We start from the raw sequence: 21,202 nt of genomic DNA, 5'->3' as shown, positions 1-21,202 counted from the left end.
TTTTCAGAATATAAAATATGAAATTAAAAAGTGACAACACCTTTTGGAGGATGGAGTTTATGGCCAGTTTTCTCACACCAACCAACTGGATGGATATCCAGAGCATCAGCATTTACCCAGAAGTCGTAACAATCAGAGTATCCATCAAAGTGCAGCTTTATCCGGTATCCACAAACCTGTAATAGGTAAAGAACAGAATCTTTGTGCACATGTACAAAAATAAATTAACATGATCTCAAGAATGACATGGATTATGTTAGAGCACCATTGTTAACAGCCACAAAAACAACTGAACAAATAACAAAATCTAGCGGCAAACATTATTTCATTGTGAAGAGCTGAGCTAGGGGGTTCCGGCCTCATCCCTAGTGCCATTAGAAGCACATGGATCTGGGTGAAGAATAATTCTCCCATGTAGTCAAGTCCCCCTCTTTATCCCCTGTGTTGTACAAGCAAAGGGTGCAGAGCTCCCGCAGGCGCCCAGCATGGGTGCCCTATTGTGCACTGGTTCAGTGCTGGCTGGCTGTCCTTTACAAAGCTCCACACGCAGCGATATCTGGCCAGACCAAGGCTGGTGCAGACACGGGGAGAAGTCAACAGTCTCCTTTCCACCAGTAGCAGAATTGGAAGAAAGAAGAGCCTCTCCAGTTCATACTTAAATGAAACAGGATCCCTGGAATACAGTGAGAACTCACTCTATGTAACCCATGTCCAACACTGAGGTCACACATCTGCTTAAACTAGGGTGGCACTTGGGGGAGTTCTAAGTTAAAAAAGTCACGTGGATTTATGGAGCCTCTGCCAGGTCACGCTTGGCACTAGGCTCACAAAAGTTCAGCCTCTCAATCTTCTTCCCATTAGCACAGCAGATGGGTTCTATGTTCTGTAGGAGCCAAACTTCTTACAAGACCACTAAGTCACTGAAGGAAAATTATAAGCAAAACTAATACACAAGATCATCTGATTCTTGGAGGAAAATTTTAAAAGATACCTCCCCCAACTCAAGGGAGAGAACAAGGAGTCAAGCACATAAGGGAAAGGAAAAAAAAAGTTCTAAAGAGTTCTCTATTACTCTAAAGAGTAACATATTGTACTAAGTGAAAATAAAGTCGCTCAGTTGTGCCGACTCTCTGCGACCCCATGGACAGTAGCCTGCACCAAGCTCCTCCATCCATGGGATTTTCTAGGCAAGAGTACTGGAGTGGATTGCCATTTCCTTCTCCAGGGAATCTTTCCGACCCAGGGATCGAACCCAGGTCTCCCACATTGTAGACAGACGCTTTACCATCTAAGCCACCAGGGAAGTCCATATATTGTACTAAGATACACATAATTGACTTGGACATTTTTTCCTAAAAAACTTCAGAGATACCTTGAAATACTAAAAATAATACAAATATCTGTTGGTCTGTCTCTTATGTCAAGGAACATGGTATGGCAAAGGCTATGGTGTCAAATGGACCAGGGTCAAATCGTAGTTCTACTACTTTGAAGCTGTGTGACTTTGTATACCTCACTTAACCTCCCTGAGCCTCAGTTCCTTCACCTATAAAATAGGGATGAAAAAGGGTTCTTGCAAAGATTAAATGAGGTAATGTTTACAAAACACTAAGTACTGTGCCTGGCATAAAGGAAGCGTTCAACAAATGGCATCTTTTCCCATTATTAAAACCCTATAAGCATTATTTTATTTTAAAAATAAAGATGAGGCAAAGCTTACCTCAGCCACAGTCAGGACGCAATACACAGACTGATGTTCAGGGTCCACGCCTTCTAGTTTCATGCCAACTTTAAACCCATTTTTGTTATATGGAAAAGATTGATACTAAAATGTAAAATGACAGCAGTTTTAGTGAGTGATAATCATTCTTAAGACTATATAACCAAGTCATCAACAGCTCTTAAAAATGCAGGGAAAAAAAAAAAAAGGATCACCAAATCGTCTCATGTGAAAACGGACAAAGCAATGAGGTGACAGAAAAGGAAATTCAAATGTTTTACACACTCGAAAAGATGATCAACCTCCCCCATAAGAGTCAGACAAAATAAAACTACAGTAAAATAGATTCCACCTATCAGACTGATAAAGATCAAAAAGTCTGGTTACAGTACACTAGCAAAGCTCTAGGGAAAGAGATGTATAAATACATTGCTAATAGGGATATAAATTTGTACAACCTCTAGCAATCTCCTGAGATCTATAAAAAAGAACATTCTCTTTGACTCAGCAATTTCAATCCTAGGAAGTTACCCAACAGAGATAGCCACATATGTGCAAAATGAGCAATATATGAAGCTATTCACTAAAGCATTTACTTAGCAAAAGATTCATGTATATATATTATATATTCCACATAGTGGAGAAGGAAATGACAACCCACTCCAATATTTTTGCCTGGAAAATTCCATGGACAGAGGAGCTTGGCAGGCTACAGTCTATGGGGTTGCAAAGAGTCGGACATGACTGAGCACACTCACAGTCCATATATACAAATAGTATTTCATCTTATGTCTGTCCCATAATAACTTAAGCTGGTCTCTGACTGACACATGTATGTGTGTAACACTCATGTGATATATATATGACATACATATATGACATTTATGTCAACCACAGTATGGACCAGTTTATATTATTATGGAACAAACATAAGATGAAATACTATGTATGAGTATAAAAGACTGATGAAATGGGTAAATGAACTGAGACGGAATAATCTCCAAACTCAGACAAAAAAGCAAAGTTCAAAACAGTACGTGACATATGTCATCATGTGATGACATGATAGTAGGGGGAAGATTTAAGGTAGGGGGAAGGTTTGCCTATATATTGCTTATATGTACACGCAATTTTCTTATAGCACTTTATATTTTGAGTCATATGAATGTATTGCTGATTCAAATAATTAACTGTATTTAAACTGTTTAAAGTGTAAAAAAGTCTATTATGCAAAGGACCAAAGTTGCAAAAAATAATTATATGGAACAAGTCATATGCAATTGCTATTGTATCTGAATTAAATAGTTTTAATGTTAATGTAATCATCCCAACATTTACTACTCACCACTTTTCAAAAAAATTGTTATTGAATACTCACCACTTCTTAAAAATGGTGTGTTAATATGTATGTAACAAAGTATTGATGGCAGATTTACTATATACCATGTGATATATAATTAAATCACTTAAATCAAAGGTCAGTGAGCTATGATCTATGGGACACACCAGCCGACCACTGTTTTTGTGAACTAAATTTTACTGGAATATTTAGCCATGTTCATTCATTTATACGTTGCCTATGGCTGCTTGCATTACAAGAACAGAGTTAAGCTCTTATAAATGAGACCATATACTCCATAAAGCGTACAAGATTTTCTATTGCCCTTTATGGAAAAAGTTTGCTGATCCCTGGTTTAGCCCAGTGACAGTAGTTCCTACTCAGAGCTACTTTTACTGATCTTAAATCACTTCAATAAAAGATTTTTACTGTGGTTAATATAACAATCTGTTTTTTGATGTTCTGTTATATTATGCAAACCTTGTAACTCATTTTTATTCTCTCAAAGCCATGACATTTTATGCTAGTTTTTCTTTATCTACTAGTTTTTCAGTAGTAATAGAAGCATCCTTCTGCAGATCAATGCATGAAAGCCTAACAAGTGTTGACAGAAAACAGCGTCTGTCTGTAGGTCTGTATTTGTATGTGTGTTGTGTGCCCATGCATGTGGCCCTAGGGAAGGTGTGCATATATGATGATAGTTACCCTCCAAGGTCCCCCTGCACATATGAAAAACAATATGTTTGAAAAATTATCCCAAGTCACGTTTCCTAGACAGACAGTAGAAACAGCAATACTAATCCCAGACCAGCATTCCAGCTCCTCTGCCCTTATGCACAATGCCTTCTAGAAGGGTCGGTACCTCCTTGAACAGCTTTGCCGGCACGGCCACAGCTTTCTCCTCTTCCAGGTAGGACGCCCAGCACCAAGCTTTCTTTCCTTTAGGAGGCAAACCTGAAAGGCAAGTGAGATTAAACTGACCGAATTTCCAAATCTAGGAAATCAGAGCAGGATACTTACTGTGAACTCTTACTTCCCTAACTACCCCCAGGCCTGGCTCTTCTCTTATTTCCATGATGGATATTTCTCAATTTCTTTCCCTGACTCCTCTTCTGAAGAAATGAGAGCTAAAAAGTAAACTATGTGTATATCCAGGAATGAGTGTAGAAGAAAGGAACAGAAGAACTTAAAGTACTTTTAAAAACTTAACGTACTTAAAGTAAAGTACTAAAGTAAATAAAGGAGACGCAGTAGGAAGCCAAGATAGACCGGAATCATGGAAGCTCAGCAAGTGAGAGTATCTAGAAGCAGGATGCTCCAAAGTTTTTTCCTAACGAATCAAGAAGCTGAAAACTGAGAAAAGGTCAGTGCACAGAGTAATTTAGGGACTGGCTGCTAACTTGGAGGAAGAGAGGGGGGGGGCAAAAATCAATGCATCCAAGGCCAAATTTTAAGTTGCAAAAGAACACATAAATGATAAAGATACGGAGTCTACAGCAATTTTATTTGGGGTTAATTTAACAAAAAAATGAAAATGAAGAAAGGATATAGGCTTGATGGGTTTTAAAATTGAGGGAAAGATATTTGGAGATGAGCTTAGAATAGGTAATGATAAAGCACATGAAGAGGAAGAAAATGGAAGACCTGAGAGAGGGAAATGACTGAAGCAACAAGGCCACTGAAGGGCCAGAGCCCCGAGAGCAGAAGCGATGAAGGGGAAGGGACAGAAAAGACAAAGAGGCAGAGTGCAGAGCAACTGAGACTTTACTCCCTTTAATGTCAGTGATGAAATACAGAAGGCCATCCAAATGTAAAAGTTAGGCTGTGTGCTTGATGCAAGCAGAAATACCTCAAAGTGTTTTTCAGAGATGAATAAGGGAGGAATGTGGTTAAGCCCTGAAGAGAAGCACTGGGTTCAGGCCCTGCTTCATGGGGACAATGTGACTGGCAGGTCAGGAAGGGACTGTGCAAAGTACAGTGACCTAACATGGAAGACCAGCCGTGTAGATATGGTAGGTCCTTCGACACAGCCTAGTGGGGCACACAGAAGCTTCTGGAGAGAAAACCCAACGTCCGGGATGAATAAGGCAGCAAGTTAGCCCACCAAGTACTGAAGGGCAGGGCCTAAGCTCTAGATTCCTCAGAGAATAAAGTGTTCCTCAAGAAATAAAGAAAGGAAAAAAGGGTACCGTGTCAGGAAGTTATGGTTGAGAGAAAACATTAAAAAAAAAAATCTAAAATTTTATGAAATGAGTAAGACCAGAGGTTTTAGTCAAAGTGCAGAAGTAAAAGAAACCTACCTGGTGGAAAAATAAATAACAGAAAATGATCTCAAGTTTTCCCTGACACTGCTTGAAACTTGCTAATTTCCACTTTCCCTTCGCCTTTTCCCACTTCTTCTAAACTCCAACTTTTATTGACACAATTTAATCAAAGAAAATCCCCAAACGATTCTTTAACTGCCATAGTGTGCGTTACAATTAAGACTAAAATGTCTGCCTGTGTGAAATATTTTCAACTTCAGAAAATTACAAGTAAAACCTTCCTTTCATCAACTCACCCTGCTTTAATACAGCCGAATCACCTCGTCTTTTCCTTCGGGCTCTCTGTGAACCCCTCAGGATTCTCCCATCTTGTTTGTTTTCCTACAATAAGGCAGAAAAGTTTATGATTTTTAAAAGTTCATGAAATTGGCATCAATGAAAAGTTAGAGAGCTGTCAGAAAGCATTTTTTTGCACTGTTCTTCAGTTTCACTTCATAACTTTGAAAGAAAGTAAGAATATAGGTCACTTGAGAACTCTGTTGCTCTTGGCCTGAGGTCCTTACAAAATAAGAGTACTTCCAAGAATTACACTCTGTTATAGCACATATACTGTTCCCACCTCCTTGAAACGCTTTCTTCTTTCAGCTCCTTGACCTCTCTGGTCTGGGTCCCCTGGTACCTCACCGCCCCTCTTTCTTGGTCCCTTTGCTGACATCTCTTGCCATCTAATCCCCTTCTCTTCTTTATCCAATCACTCTCCTTAGGTTTGAAAGATCATTTGTCTGCTAAATATCCCCTATTTATATCTCGAGCTCTGACTCCATACTCATATATCCAGATGCCTACCTGGGATTTTCGCCTGGACATCTAATAAGCATCTCAAACACATGATGGCCAAAGTACTCTAAGTTCTATACTCCACTCTGGCTTTCCCATTCTCAAGAAATGGTATGATTACCCATTCAACAGTTCAAGCCAAAAAGCTAGGAGTTATCTCTTATTCTTCTCTCTCCCTCATATACCCTGCCAACTCTGCCTTTAGCATCTATCTCAAAACCACTGCCTTCTATCTTAAACAGCCCTCTTATTTAGTCTACTACAATAAGCTTCCAGCTGGTTTCCCTGATTCTACTCTGTTCTCACATGTCAAAGCTAGAGTGATCATTTTAAAACATCATATCAAATTATTCCCCTTGCCCTCTACTTTCCAATGGCTTCCCAGCACACTCAAAGTAAAGTGACAACCCATGACTCTGGTTTACCATAAAGCCCTGGACTGCAGAGAACTCTTCAGTCTCATCTTACTCCACTCTTCTCTAGCCTTCAAGGCTCAGCAACCTTGCCTTCTTTATTTCTTTAAACAAAGCATGCTACACATGTTTTTATATTATGGTCTTTTCCCAAAACAATACCATTGCCCTGCAGAGCTCCTTACTCTCAACTTTACATCAGCCTCCTTATTCAGATCATACTGTCCAAGCCACCCTCCACTGGGAGGCCTCCTGATAACCAGCTTAAGACAGTCAGATTATCTCAATGCTCTATTGTACTTCTCATCATAGTGCTTATCACAGGCTGATATTTCCCCTAGTGGTTTACTATATGTCCCTGAGAAAAAAGATCCTGTCCTTCTGCTATCTTATTCATCTCTGCATTCCCAGCTCCTAAAACAGTGACTAACCAATAATCATTGCTCAATATTGATCTCAAGGAAAATGCTTTGAGACTTCAAAGTTGTCTTTTCATATAGAGTTACTAATAAATACTTGAGAGATGAGATGTTTATGTTTTAATTAGCATATTTTGAATTAGTTTTCCCTAAATATATCTGACATTTATCTGCCATCTTCTACTTACTCGCATAGTATTATAAGATCTGTCTGCAATTTACCAAAATGAGATTGGCATTTTGCTGTCAAGAAGAATTTAAAATTAATTTCTGGAACTGAAGGTTCTGCCAGTGACTCTCTCACTCCAGCAATCAATTTCAGGACTGCCTACTTTGTCACCCTGAGGGAGGGGTACTATACTATTTATTATTCTCATCATGAGATGAGGACAGTGACACACAGGATAGGTGGGCACTCTGCTGACGGTAAAACAAGGTCACAGCAGCAGCACTGAAACCCTGGTGCTACCTGCAGAAGGAGCAGCCCTGTGGGTACTGACCATCTCATCATCCCGCTCGTCTTCCTCCTTGGAGTCAGCTTTCAGAGATAACTTTGGCTTTTTCTTCCTACTACACTTAGAATCTTCTTCCTCGTTGTCTTCTCCCACGTCCCTTTCTTCCTTCTGATCTCTGCTGAATTCATAAACCCAAAAGAGTGACTAGGAAACAATACCCATCAAACATCTGCATGCTGATTAGCAATCCAAAAACCTTTTGAAAATATTTAACCAGGAGGAGAAATATGTATTAGAATGTCATAGACGACACTTCAGACCAAAATCATGAATGACATTATCATGATAGAAAGTGGAAATTAGCTTATATAAGAATTTATATAATTATTTATTATAATTATGTAATTAATGATTCACCTACAGGTGAAACAGGTTCTAACAAGTTTGAAATTATTGGTTTTTCTCAGCTACCATCCATACTAATAAAAGAATTGATTATGTGGAGCTATCCTAGTCTTTGGTGGTGATTTTAAAGCAACAATCTAGCAATTATTGAGAATGCCAAGTTCAATCAAAAAAGGCCAAATGTAATTTGGCAAAATACCAGATGGCCAACAAAACCAGATAATTCCCCAGCCTGTGCTGATTAAAATACATGAGAAACTCCACTAGAACATAAATACCAAGTCATTTATTTGCAGTACACAAGTATATGCAGGAAATACACCTTGTTAGTGATAAGCTGACCTCATCAGAGTCTCCCAAGGCAATCACACCACCATCAGTCATAGCTGATGGCCCTGTCTCAGAATCCTCAGTCTGTCCTGAGAACCACAGAGACAAATTACAGGACTCCTCACTGTGGCCATTCAGTGGATGCTCAGTCAGGGGAAGCTGTATTTCATTCATGGAGTTTTAGCTGAATTACCTAAGAACTCCCAAAATTTAAACCCAAGTACATTTTCACAAGCATCAGTATCACTAAAATGTGTATGTAGCCCAAAGAGATCTAAATACTCTTGGCTGAGGAGCAAATTAATGTAAACAAAAGACTAAAGAAAGAGGCCAAGATTGTACTGCAGGTAGGACATGAGCAGTGTAACTGAACTCCAATTGAAGCCACCTGGTCCAGTAGTGGGATCAGGGTCCAAGTGCCTCCAAAGGGAAAGTCTTGAGGGGTAGGGTGGAGCTGGGGGGAAGGCATTTGGAAGACAGACGTCACAGAACACTAAACCTCTCTACTCCCAAGCAACAGGCCCTTGGACTCTAACACTCATTTTATAAATGGAATGTGGGCAAAAACCTACTTGTCTTTGATATGTCGAGCACAATTCTGGCTGCAGTAGTTTCCTCCAGAAAGACACTCATCTACGTTGCCATATTGACAACAATTCTCACAGAATTGAAGCCCTTCTACTTTCACTGGGTCCTTCAGCCTGAAAGGCATTCCAGTCTTCTCAGAAAAGACTAGAAGATGAAAAGAAGGAAAAAAAACTTAAAACCATGACAGAAATCACGGCAAAATACATTTAAACTTTTTCTTCTAATAATTTTGTTAGCAACACAATAAAAAGGATAATGTTTGTTGAATGAATGAATGAACACTGACCATTCCTTTGGGAGGGAAAGGTGGATGCGCTTGACTGGGATCACTCAAACCATTTACATAACAAAAACATCTGTAGAAAAGACAAGCAAAAGCTTGTCTAATGCCTTTTCTACAGAGTTCAAAGTAAAATGAAGAAAATCTCATTAGTCACTAAATTCAGAAGATGAAATTGTCCATCCATAGAATCCTTTACAGCTGTTATCTTTTTGACAAAATTTAAAGAGTTATCTATGTTATATAATGTTTTTGATGAATTTTAGTTAATGGGCTGAATCATCTTTCTATTTTCCTTTTAATGTAGCAGATCTCCTGAATCATAATTATCCATATTGTCTAGGAGTCCACATTTCCTTTCGTCTGAATCATTAGCCTAATCATTCATTCAGCAAACACTTATTAGGCACCCATTTATGCTAGATACTGATAATGACAGTACAGACCTTGCCCGAGAGAGCTCACAGTCTAGAAGAGAAGACAGGCAAGAAAACCAATATTTATAATAAAATGTGATACATGCAATAATTGAAGCATGAACAAATTCCAGAAGCAGTGCAGAGGAAGAAGTGACTCATCCAGCCTGGGGTGGGGGTAGGGGGGTGGCGGGTGCGGTGGGGGGCAGTGAGTAGTTCAAGAAAGATTTTCTGATAGAAAGCCTCAATAGCGTTTTGAAGGCCAAAGAGGAATTTACCAACTGGACAAAGAGAGAAACAGCATCCTGGCCAGAAGAAACAGTGTGAGCAAAGGCAAGGAAGCCTGAAACCACATAGTCCTGGGAGAATTCTATGTAATTCAGTGCTGCTGGCCCTGCCAGAACACAGCGTACAAAGAACAGAACAGAGAGCAAAGAGACAAAAGCAAGCAGGTGGGTGTGGGTCACCCAGATCTTCGGATGTTTTGCTAAAGAGGCAATAAGAAGTTGCTGAAGTGTCAGATAAGCAATCTACATCAGTTCCTCTGACTTCAGTGTGCTGGATAAATTGGGGGAGATCAGAAGCGGAGGGATTCTTTTAAGAGATGTCTGCAGTGGTTCAAGTGAGAGGTGATAAGGGCCTAAATTAAGACAGCGGCAGTGATAATAAGTAGAAAAGGCCAGATCTGAGACATATTTAGAAAACAAAAACCAAGAGGATTCAGTAACAGGCTATGGGCTGGGAGAGACCAAATTCAGGATGACTCCTAGATTTCTTGCTTGTCCACTGGATGGATGGTGCTACCATCAACTGATATTACGGGCTACAGAAGAAAAAGCAGGTTGGGGGAGGGGAGAAAGAAATAGAAAATGAATCGCATTTTAGACATGTGGAGTTTGAGGTACCTGTGGGACATCCAGGTGGAGATGTCCAGTAGGCAGGTGGAAATACGGGCCTGGAGCTCGGGGGAGAGGTCGGGGCTGGAGATATAGATTTAGGAGTCATCAGCATATAGGTGTTAGTTACAACCATCGGAGCAGATGAGAAAAAAGTGGCAGGCTTTTGGCTAAATCACCTGGGTAGGCTATTACAACATGAATTTACTTGGTAATTTTCAATTAACCTTGTGCTATGACAGATCTGGCTTGAGGAAAGAAGACACTTTACAGTTATTTCAAAAATATTAAAGCTGGTTCCATATCAGTTTCATCATAGAAATTTACCTAAGAATATGGGACATGAAGATCACCCAGGATTTTCTAAGTTCCAGCCTATTATAAAACCTTAGATAGTCTTACATTAAAAACGCTCCAAAAAAAAAAAAAAAACAAGAGAAAAGACAATGCAGATGACCCGCTCTTACCTTCTTGAGCAGTTGGTACCATCCAAGTTGTAGTTGCTGTTGCTTTTTTAACATTTTCCATCTCACTCTCATCTGTAATAACTTCCAGGGCTCCAAACTCATTTACACGGAACTAGCAGCAACAGAAGAACAAGAGGCAGAATTTATAAGTGTTCAGAACTGTCACCATTTAAAGGCTGGCACATAGAGTCTACATTTTAAGAGTTAATTTCAACAATTATATTCAGATAAGCCCCAATTATATCCAGATAAACTCACTACCACTATGCAAACCTTTGCATTTAACAAGTCTGGAATTTCGGGAAGAGGGGACAGAACAAGCAGCAAAGGACTTCTGAACGACACAAACCACCACCTTTGCACCGTCCCGTGGAGCTGCCAGCTCACTTCTATGGCTCGTAATTTAAAATACTGTTTTTTTGGCTCAGGCTTTTTTTTTTTTCCCCAACATTTCATATTACAGTTTATTTAATAATTAACGTTAGTAAAAGCCAAATCTCTGTTTTCCCAGGAATCAACTTGTCTCACCCACGTTCACCTAGTTCAAAAAGCAGGAAAAATTACCATTTTAGAAATTCTGACTTGCACATCCAATCTCCGTATTCCAAGATGTGAAGAAGGAAGGCTGAAGCATGAGTCATGGGACCCCCTTCCTCCCTCCGCCCAGGCTCTCTATTTCCTCTTTCACTGCTCTTTAGAATTCTCCATTATAGTCATTCACTTCTAGTCCTCCCAAACAACTGGTAATATCTGAGAGATCTGAACAAGCCTACTAGCCTCAGGCCAAGTTTACTTCTAAAAAGTATAAGAGCGTTTTGATTTCATGGGTATTCTGGACTCCAAATATTGAAAAATCTCCTCTCACCTCATCTCATGGCAAGCCTCAAACCAAATATTCTTCTGCCATCTCATGGGCATCCTATGTGGAATCATTCTGGGCATAATGTGCTGAAGGCTTTGAACCGCTACCTGTGTGCAGGTGCCCCATCCTCTTTGAACCAGCTAGGTTGACTCACATTCATGAGAGTCAACGTCATCCTGTATTCCTTCTGTTTTCCCATAAAACAGAATGACATAAGAGATTCACTAATTTTACCAGGGGACAAAGAGCTAGAAAGCTCAAAATTCAAAAGGATCATAAAACATTGGCTTAAAGGTTTTAGATCGCTCCCAGAAATATATATGAACATGCAAATATGCAGTATGTAAAATGAGGCCTTCTATTTTCCAACCTAAAAATCTATTTGGTCAACATGCCAACAGAATGATTAATTTTATCAAACTAGATTCAGGCTACAAGTCAGAAAAATCTTCAGCCAAATTTACAACTAATTATTCTTTCCACCCGGTGAAAATAGCACCTTAAACAATTTTCTGCACATGGTCCACAATTATTAAAAGCTTTCTAGATAGAACAAGTGACATAGTTATGGAAAGTGAAAATGTTTTCTCCCTATTATATATTTCAGATACAAGATTCCAGGTAGCATGCATATACTAAACCTGTGGATTCACCTACAAATGTCAGTTTAAGAAGTGGTAAAAAGTCAATTGGGAAGGAAAGAGCTAAAAATAACTTCACTTGTTGGGAAAAAATAAAGTTTTAAATGATCAACACTGAAACCAGAATATTTGAAAATAAAGCTGATAGTACCATCTACTGGGCAAGAGTAGAAAAGTCAAGCCATCATGATTATTAATTAATGACGTTAAAAATGATGGTGGAAAATCAATTCTGAATGGAATTTTTAAAAAACTGGCATTAGCCCAGGTAAGTAAGTTTACTTTTATTACATGCTGATGTTAATTTAAGCTTTTTGATAAATATTAATACAAAATGCGGGAAACAGTACAAAACACTTACATTGCACAGAAAGTCTTCTGTGGTTCAAATTTCCAGACTGCTGCTAAACTACACCCTGGCATTTCAAACACTGAGAAAGAGAGCGCAGCTGAATGGAATCTTCAAATCAAAATTCAGACCTGTGACACCTGGGAGTTTTAGGCTCACTTTTAAAGTTAAAAGATAATGTTCCCACAGAACAACATTTAATTCCAGTTATCTCTTCCTTCTCCTAATAGTCACTGCCAGTAACTGACCTACGTCTAAGCACAAAGTAAAGATACAATGCACTTAGGAACACAGTTAACTCCTGTAAGCCGGGGACCCAAGGATGGACTTCAGGGGTTAATAAATCGCATGAAATAAATGCAAAATTATGGTTAAAGGCAGACATTGATTTATCCGTGGATAGGGTTCATTAAGTTTAAAGGGATCCTATAACGCTGGGGGGGGGAAAAAAAAAACAGAACTCCTAAAGGAAAACAGGCAGAACACTGTCTGACATAAATTATAGGAATAGTTTTTGGGGATCTATCTCCTAACACAAAAGAAATAAAAGCCTAAAGGGGGGCACCTATTAAAATGTAAAAGCTTGGCACAGTCCACATTACTTTTGCACAAGTAATCATCAACAAAAGGAAAAGGTAACCTACTGAATGGGAGAAAATATTTGCAAATAATATGACCAATAGGGGTTAAGATCCATGTATCTAAACAGCTAACACAACTCAACAACAAAAAACAAACAGCCCAATTAAAAAATGAGCCGAAGAACATAACAGACATTTTCCCAAAAAAGACATATGAATGGCCAACAGACACATAAAAAGATGCTCAACATCGCTAATCATCAGGGAAATGCAAATCAAAACCACTGTCATTGTATGTATCATCACAACGGTCAAAACGGCCATCATGAAACTGGATACAAATAACAAACGTTGGCGAGGATGTAGAGAAAAGGAAACCCTCCTATACTTTGGTGGGACTGTAACTTGGTGTACTCATGGCGGAGAACACTATGGAAGTTTCTCAAAGACCTAAAAGCAGAACTACCATATGAGCCAACGGGTTCATTCCTAAGAATATATCAAAAAAACCAAAACACTAACTTTAAAACATATATGCACCCCGATGATTATAGGAGCATTGTTTACAACTGCCAAAATATGGATGCAACCTCAGTGTCCATCAACAGACGAATGGATAAAGAAAATGTCACACACACACACACACACACACACAATACAATACTATGCAGCCACAAAAAGAATGTAATTTTGCCATATGCAGCAACATGAATAGACTTGGAGGACATTATGATAAGTGATACAAGTCAAGACATATGGTATATGGTATCACTCATATACGGAATCTAAAAACAACAACAAACTAGTGAATATAACACAAAGAAACATACTTACAGAGAACAAACTGTTGGTTACCAGCAGGGAGAGGGAAAGGGGACAAGGCAACATGGGGGTAGGGCACTAAGAGTTATAAACTATTAGGTACAATAAAAGCTATAAGGATATATTGTACAACATGGGGAAATATCACCAATATTAATAATTATAAGTAGACTATAACCTTTTAAAATTGCATATCACTGAATTGTACACCTGTAGCTTATAATAAAACATTAATCTCAAAGTGTTTTTAAAGTATCCTATGATATGCTCAAAGTCTGAAATTGGTAACATTTTATGAATGGTGCTGGAACCATAGAAACTTGATAAAATCACTTTTTTTTTCAGGTTATTGGTTCTTTTAAACTAGACACCTTAAAAGCAGTATAAAAAAATTAGCAACTGACTCCATTCTACAATCAAGAATGCAAAAATAACAAACTTTATAGAAGGGCTTTATAAAGCAAATCAAGCATATCAGTTGAGACTAACTTTTTCTGTTAGTGGATACATAGAGGTCAATCAGAAAACAATTATGCCTGAAATATTTAAGGGGTTGAGAAGGTTTTACTTGTTTCTCTTGGCTTAAGCTACCTTTAATTCATTCTCTTCTTTATTTTTGTTTATAGAGACAAAGGATCTTTAGCCTATTTGTGCCTGTCTTTAATAACAGATAATTAAAAGACACTGCTGAGATTCCTGTTTTTATTACTTACGATGTTGAAATAAATGTGAGTTCTACTTATCAATCTGTTTTAAGGGCAAAGATATTTAGTAACTAAACTGTTCTGAACGCCAATCAAGACAAGGCAAAACCCTGCACAAAGAGTGCAGTGAATTTTCCAGTTGGGTTTCTGCATCACTGCTGCTGGGTCTTGCTCCCGGTTAAGTGGCAACTATTCTCTCGAGATAAGATGCATATCACTGTTGGGAGTGTACCGACATTTTACCCAGGGAAGCTGGAAGGCTAAATCCTTATGACACAGAGGAATAATTCTCTATGGATCAATTCTGGAAATAGTATAAGAAGTTTAGGTAGAGAACTGCTTAGGGACAGCAAGCCCTACCGTGCATCTTTCCACTAGCCTCACCACTTAAGTTGCCTGCCTGCTCTTACAGCTGGACCTGAGATATTAATCTACAAACACTGATGTGCATTTTAAAAGAACAAATTAGACAACAGTAAAGTTTCCAAAGCTTGTTTAAGTGAAAATGTCTTGTTAATGACTGCAAGAGGACCAGCAGACACTTCCTGGTTTCCTCTATCCTGGACTTGCTGATGCTGACCCCCTTTCTGACTGTCCCTCTCTCCCCCTTTTCCCATCCCCATCCCAAAAAGTCCTCACAGACTCCTACCTATTTTCAGGCACCTGAAAGCTCACATGACATCTGTTTCCCAAACCCTCCTGATCCCTCCAGCTAAAACTGCTGTTAACATTTGCCTTTCATCTCTTTTGATATGAAAACATTTCTCTTGTTAGACTCAAGAATAACCGTGTAAGAGAATCCATTTTAAAATCAGAAAAGCCTGGTTTTAAGACCCAGTTCTACCAAAAACTAACTGTCTGACCTTGAGCAAGTGACATTAACCACACCAGGCCTCTGTTTACCTCATCTGTAAACTAACATCAGTGACAGAAACTGCCTCGAATGGGTTAAATAAGTGACTTAAAATAAAAGGCATAGGGCCAATCCCTGATGGCTCAGTGGGTAAAGAATCTACCTGCAATTCAGGAGACACAGGAGACAAGGTTCAACCTCTGGGTAGGGAAGATCCTCTGGAGAAGGAAAAGGCAACCCACTCCAGAATTCTTGCCTGGAAAATCCCATGGACAGAGGAGCCTAGCAGGCTACACAGCCAGTGGGGTCACAAAGAGTCGGACACAACTGAGCAACTACGCACAAGAAACAAAGAGCTCACCAGAGAATAAGTTCTCTATTCTTTCTGCTGCTGCACCCAAAAAGGAGCTTTTGCACTCTGCTTCCTATAAGGGTTGGTTAGCCCAGTGGGAAGTGGGGAATGGGGACTCCAGCAACAGAGACTAGTAAAAAGAGACCAAGGTGTGAACGAGCTGACTGGGCTGGAAAGGAAAAGGGTGGCATGGAGATAAGAAACAAGATGCAATTGGAGAGAAAAGTAATGGTCAGACCACCAAAAACCTTTTGTGGTGAATTTAAGGGGTTTGAACTTTATCACGAAAGGTACAGGAAACTGCTAAGGATTTTAAGCAGAAGAGTGATGTAACTCGTTTGGCCAGCAATCATGAGGCTTTTACAGAAAAAAGTTCTTTCAAAATGGCAATAAACTGAAGCATATAAAAACCTGTTTCCATGAAAAGAAACTGACTTCTACGTATTTCCTGAATTAACTTCAGCTGGTTGTCTTAGTGATTACGCATTAGGAAAGCCACATGCCTTCATCCATTAAAAAAAAAGGGAAGCTTCTAGGGTCAAATAGGCAAAGTATGATGCAGGAGAGTAAATTTCATGATTTATTTAAAGTTCTTTCCAATAACTTAATTGTGAAAAAATAAATTTCTCAATGAGATCTCCTAAGCCACTCAAATTTTAATATGAAGAGCAAGTGAGTCCTAAGCAATATAATCAACTGGTGAGTCTTTGACTCTCTTTGGATAAAAGGAGTTCTAAAGTAGAAAATGTTTTTTAAATTATTTTTTTAAGTGGGGTATCAAACTGTCAACAGCACATAAAGTAAACTGGGTACATGGCAATTACCCAGGTAATTAGATGAGTCTAAAAGTCAAATCAAATAACCTAGTTTATAATACCCACTAAGTGGCTTAATTACCTGATTACCTTTATAAAAGTAATAGGTTAATTCCTAAAATCCATTGCTTAAAAAAACCTTCAGGCAATCTAAATTTCTCAGGGATGGAGACATCACTCTATTATCAAAATCTAACTGCAAAAAAATTATAGATTTCATCATCCACCTGACACACACACAGAAAAAAGCCATTCAGGATAAGGATAAAAATGTACAAGAAAAATAAGACTCTGAAACAATAAAAAAAAAGATAGTTTACATAATATACCATAAAGCAAGAAAAGATAGAATTTGTTAATTTTTTTTACACGTACTTCTTTTTAATCCTTATAACCAGCTTATGACATAGATCCTATATCCCCATTTTACAGATAAAGATTCTGAAGTTCAATTTAAAGGAAACTCATTTAGCTAATATGTGGTTGACACTATCAGAATCTCAAATAGTTGTTCTTTCTCAAAAATTTCAGCACTCTATTTCCATCATATCTAATCCAGATGAACATTTGGAGAATGTTAGAGCAGATAAAATCCTTGGTATTCATTTAATTCCTTATTTTACCAAAGAGGAAATTGGCCCCAAAGAGATTAACTGACTTGTTGAAGGTCACAGAAAACTAACACTAAAAACCAGATCGTCTTCCCAGATTTCACTAAACCTCACTGCAATATTTTTGTTATGCTAAACTCAGATAGATATGTTGGCACACAGCACTCAATTAAACCAAAACCAACTAAAATCTAAGTATTTTTCCAACAACAAGCAGACTGTCCAAATCTCACCACTGAGGATCAACTAGAAAAGTTTTGGCTCAGGTACTTGTCAAGTAGCCACTAAAAGGGAGCAGATTCCAAGAAGTCAGTATTAGGGTGCATGAATTTGTAGTCAAGACAGGCAAGAAAGACAAGCATTAGCAAGGTAAGCCAAGAGACAGCAGGGAGATCAGAAGTTCAAACACCTAAGTGACCAAGTACAAACACGAAGTCTAAAGGGCCACAGACAGGTTCAAGGTCCCAGAGATAGGATCAGAGCAAAAGCAAATTAGAAATGACAGGAGGGTGCTTGCACAACCCTGTTCCATGGGGCAGCAGGTGTGCTCCTGGAGTGGCTCAGGCGGGGGCTGGGGGTGCTGGGGAATGGGGGCAGGGTAAGCACCTAGAAAAGAGGCGGACTGAGCACTGCTCTCTGAAGAGAGTTCTCAGTTTTACAAAAGCAGTCTCATTTACAGGAAGTGCCAGCTTCCGAACAAGTGATTATACAAAAATCCATATTCATAGTTTACAGTATAAATAATTTAAGGGAGGTGAACAGTCCTGTTTATTCAGTATTTTAGCTTTATCCAGTTTTTACATAAAAAAACTAGGACACAGGGAGTGTAGCTTTTCACTTCAGTTACAAAGCCCATCACTATACATATACAAAGCTAGGCCTTCTAAATCTACCATTCTTAAAATTTATTAGCGATAGAAATCCTGAAACGATCTTCCTTGAAACTATACATTAATTTCTACAAAATGAGTACAGATTGCAGAAGGATTTCTTAGTTCCCCACCCCAAATGACAAAGGCGTCTGCCAATCCACCAGCCGTGTATTGTCTTGAGAGGCAGAGGAACAAGAATCATACAAAACTATAGCCACTGTGCTTCAGTAAAGAATTCGCCTGCAATGCAGGAGACACCAGAGATGCAGATTCAATCCCTGGGTCAGGAAAATCCCCTGGAGGAAGACATGGCAACGCACTCCAGTAATCTTGCTGGGAAAATCCCACGGACAGAAGAGTCTAACAGGCTACAGTCCATGGGGTCGCAAAGAGTCAGGCACGACTGAAGCAACTGAACACACCTACACACACCTATGCTTAATGCTTTTAATCCTTATGTCACATATGTGCTCAAATTCATTTTAATAATAAACACAAACAGATATACACACATATACAGTTGTATGCAATACAGACAGCTTACCTTTAAGTCACTTCCTGGTAATGTACCTACTCCATCCTTCCAATCCATAACACTGAATACATCAAATTCTTGACCACTGGTGCTAGAGGCAGACTCAGTCATGATTTATTTTTTAACCTGGAAAAGGAAAAAAGGGCATAGTACTACATAGTCTACATGCAAATCAATTTTTATTTCAGTGGTCATTCCTTCAGTTTCCCTTAACTATATAATTTTCTTGGTCACAATGTCCCACATCCAGAGATTTAGAAATACCTGCTTCAGAAACATTTTTTTCGAGTGTGATCTAAAGTATATTACGGGAAAAAATAAGTTCTAGTTTAAACAAAAAGTACCATGGTAAACCTTTGCCATTGTTAGAAAGGGAATTCACTGTTTCATAGCATACTCACTTAAAACAAAAAGTCTTGATCACATATGGTTAGAATTCTTCACCCTCTAAGTTTTTTCTTCCCCCTCTAAGACTTTGAAAAGAGAGTAGATGTGCATAAAGGAGAGTACCCAATATAAAATGTTGAAAAAGAAAAGCCATTTAGATTTTTTAGAAAAAGAAGATGAAAAGAACAAGAAAATTCAGTCCATTATTGAATGCCATCTACACTAAATTTGTCAATTAACTCTGTTCTATCAACACAACGAATACACAGTATGATTGATTCAATAAAATTTATTTAATTTAGTTGAAACAGGTGCCAAACTGATGTTCTTAGAAATAGGAAAACAGTCTCAAAATGTAGAGCAAATATAATAGGGCTACGTTAAGATAACCAGTTTGGGTGGCTACACTGTGATAATACTTTTAACTTTCTTTCATTTAAAAATAAATTCAAAACCAAACTTTTTCATAATCATATACCCACTGGTGGTAGTATTGATCCTGTTACTCTGAGGCTGCTATCTGTGTGGTATGGGATAAAACAAGTAAGTAGTTACATTGGTGTCACTGACAAGTGGTCAAAGATCAATGGGTCCTAAATCTGAATGGAAGTATCATTATGATTCCATGATGCACTTTGCTTTAGAAATATGCATATTTTCTAGCTTTGCCCAGACAAACTCTGGAAAACAACCACCAGTCAAAATTAATCGCCTAGTGTTCAGACCAGAGAAGGCAATGGCACCCCACTCCAGTATTCTTGCCCAGAAAATCCCATGGACGGAGGAGCCTGGTGGGCTGCAGTCCATGGGGTCGCACAGAGTTGGACACGACTGAAATGACTTCACAGCAGTAGCAGTGTTCAGATTGCAGTCTCTAAATGCCATTTCTCCCAGGTCTTCCCAGAGAACGAGCTAACTGGCAGCAGGAAATGTGCAAGATGAATCAGGAACATCTTATCAAATTAAAAAGCAAGGAAGCTATCAAAGACAGAAGAGTTCATACCAAAAGGACTCAGAGACCAATCTGAAAAGGCTTCTGTTGGCCAAAGTAAGGATATTAGCTGCAGTGACTTGAAACATATCAAATAAGTTTAAATTATTATGAGTTCACAACGATATTCAAAACCAACCAATCAAGAACACCCATTGATCTCCTTTTGAGAATACAAGGGAACCACTAATTCATTATTGGGAAAAAGAAATAAGGATTTATCCTGACTATATCACATGCGATCAATAAGAACTATATCTCAGGGAAACCAAATCATTGGTGAAAGGAGGCTTCCTTTTAGAAAAAAATTCTTGGTAATAAGAAGGAATGATAAAACTGAAACATAACATTTGCAACTTTTAAAATAATGGCTCTAGACCATGACCATCAATGCCTTCTAAGAATACCTACCAAGCCAACACCATCTATGAAACAGTTTTGCCAGGAAAAAATTACGTCAAATCTGATGTGATCAAGTCTATTCACAGGAAATACCATAGACAAAAGAACATGTGAAATCACACCAAAAAGATTTAAGAAGCAAGATACGAGTTGGTCTGGGAATTTCAAGAGGTCCAAGAAGCCAAAATTATTTTCATAAAAATACCAGCACATTTTATGCTGATATTTACACTGATGGGCCAAAGCAACAGTGGATAAACTTGCTGGAGCAGAAGCACCCAGCTACAGTAGGAGTCATTTCATTTTTCACCCCCACACACTCACAGTCAACAAATGCCAGATTCACTAAAGACCATCTCTGATGAAGTAAAATAATAAACTGTATTAAGTCGTGATATTTGAATATATATCTTTTTAATATTCTGTCTGATGAAAGAGGAGTGTGCACACAGAGCTCAGGCATGCCAAAGTACCATGGCTGTCTCTAGGCAAGCCGAACAAACTGTTTTTTTTTTTTCCCTTTGGAATCCCACTTTTACTTTTAAAATGTTTATTCAAGTTTGGATATCTGGAAAATACACTGTCAAAAATAAATG

The 21,202-nt window shown here is 38.5% G+C and overlaps 1 protein-coding gene across 8 annotated transcripts in view; it reads right to left on the bottom strand.

The window, feature by feature from the left end:
* Window positions 1-21,202, bottom strand: part of L3MBTL3 (L3MBTL histone methyl-lysine binding protein 3) — a 102,799-nt gene that overhangs the window by 62,209 nt on the left and 19,388 nt on the right. For 4 of the 8 annotated variants that reach the window (XM_040238879.1, XM_040238882.1, XM_040238881.1 and 1 more), the window contains 9 exons: window positions 18,836-18,952; window positions 10,830-10,941; window positions 10,372-10,446; window positions 8,755-8,914; window positions 7,493-7,625; window positions 5,620-5,704; window positions 3,922-4,013; window positions 1,721-1,825; window positions 41-176 (listed from right to left, as the gene is read on the bottom strand). In XM_040238879.1, the coding sequence (XP_040094813.1) occupies window positions 41-176; window positions 1,721-1,825; window positions 3,922-4,013; window positions 5,620-5,704; window positions 7,493-7,625; window positions 8,755-8,914; window positions 10,372-10,446; window positions 10,830-10,941; window positions 18,836-18,937 (1,000 nt within the window). In that variant the 5' untranslated portion in view covers window positions 18,938-18,952. The remainder of the gene's footprint in view (window positions 1-40; window positions 177-1,720; window positions 1,826-3,921; window positions 4,014-5,619; window positions 5,705-7,492; window positions 7,626-8,754; window positions 8,915-10,371; window positions 10,447-10,829; window positions 10,942-18,835; window positions 18,953-21,202) is intronic. The other 4 variants (XM_040238884.1, XM_040238883.1, XM_040238885.1 and 1 more) reach the window with 4 other exon arrangements.

Source organism: Oryx dammah, unplaced genomic scaffold (assembly GCF_014754425.2).
Source record: "Oryx dammah isolate SB20612 unplaced genomic scaffold, SCBI_Odam_1.1 HiC_scaffold_4, whole genome shotgun sequence".
Classification (NCBI taxonomy): domain Eukaryota; kingdom Metazoa; phylum Chordata; class Mammalia; order Artiodactyla; family Bovidae; genus Oryx; species Oryx dammah.
The sequence above is the reverse complement of the archived record's forward strand: the minus strand, read 5'-3'. Positions and strand labels throughout refer to the sequence as shown.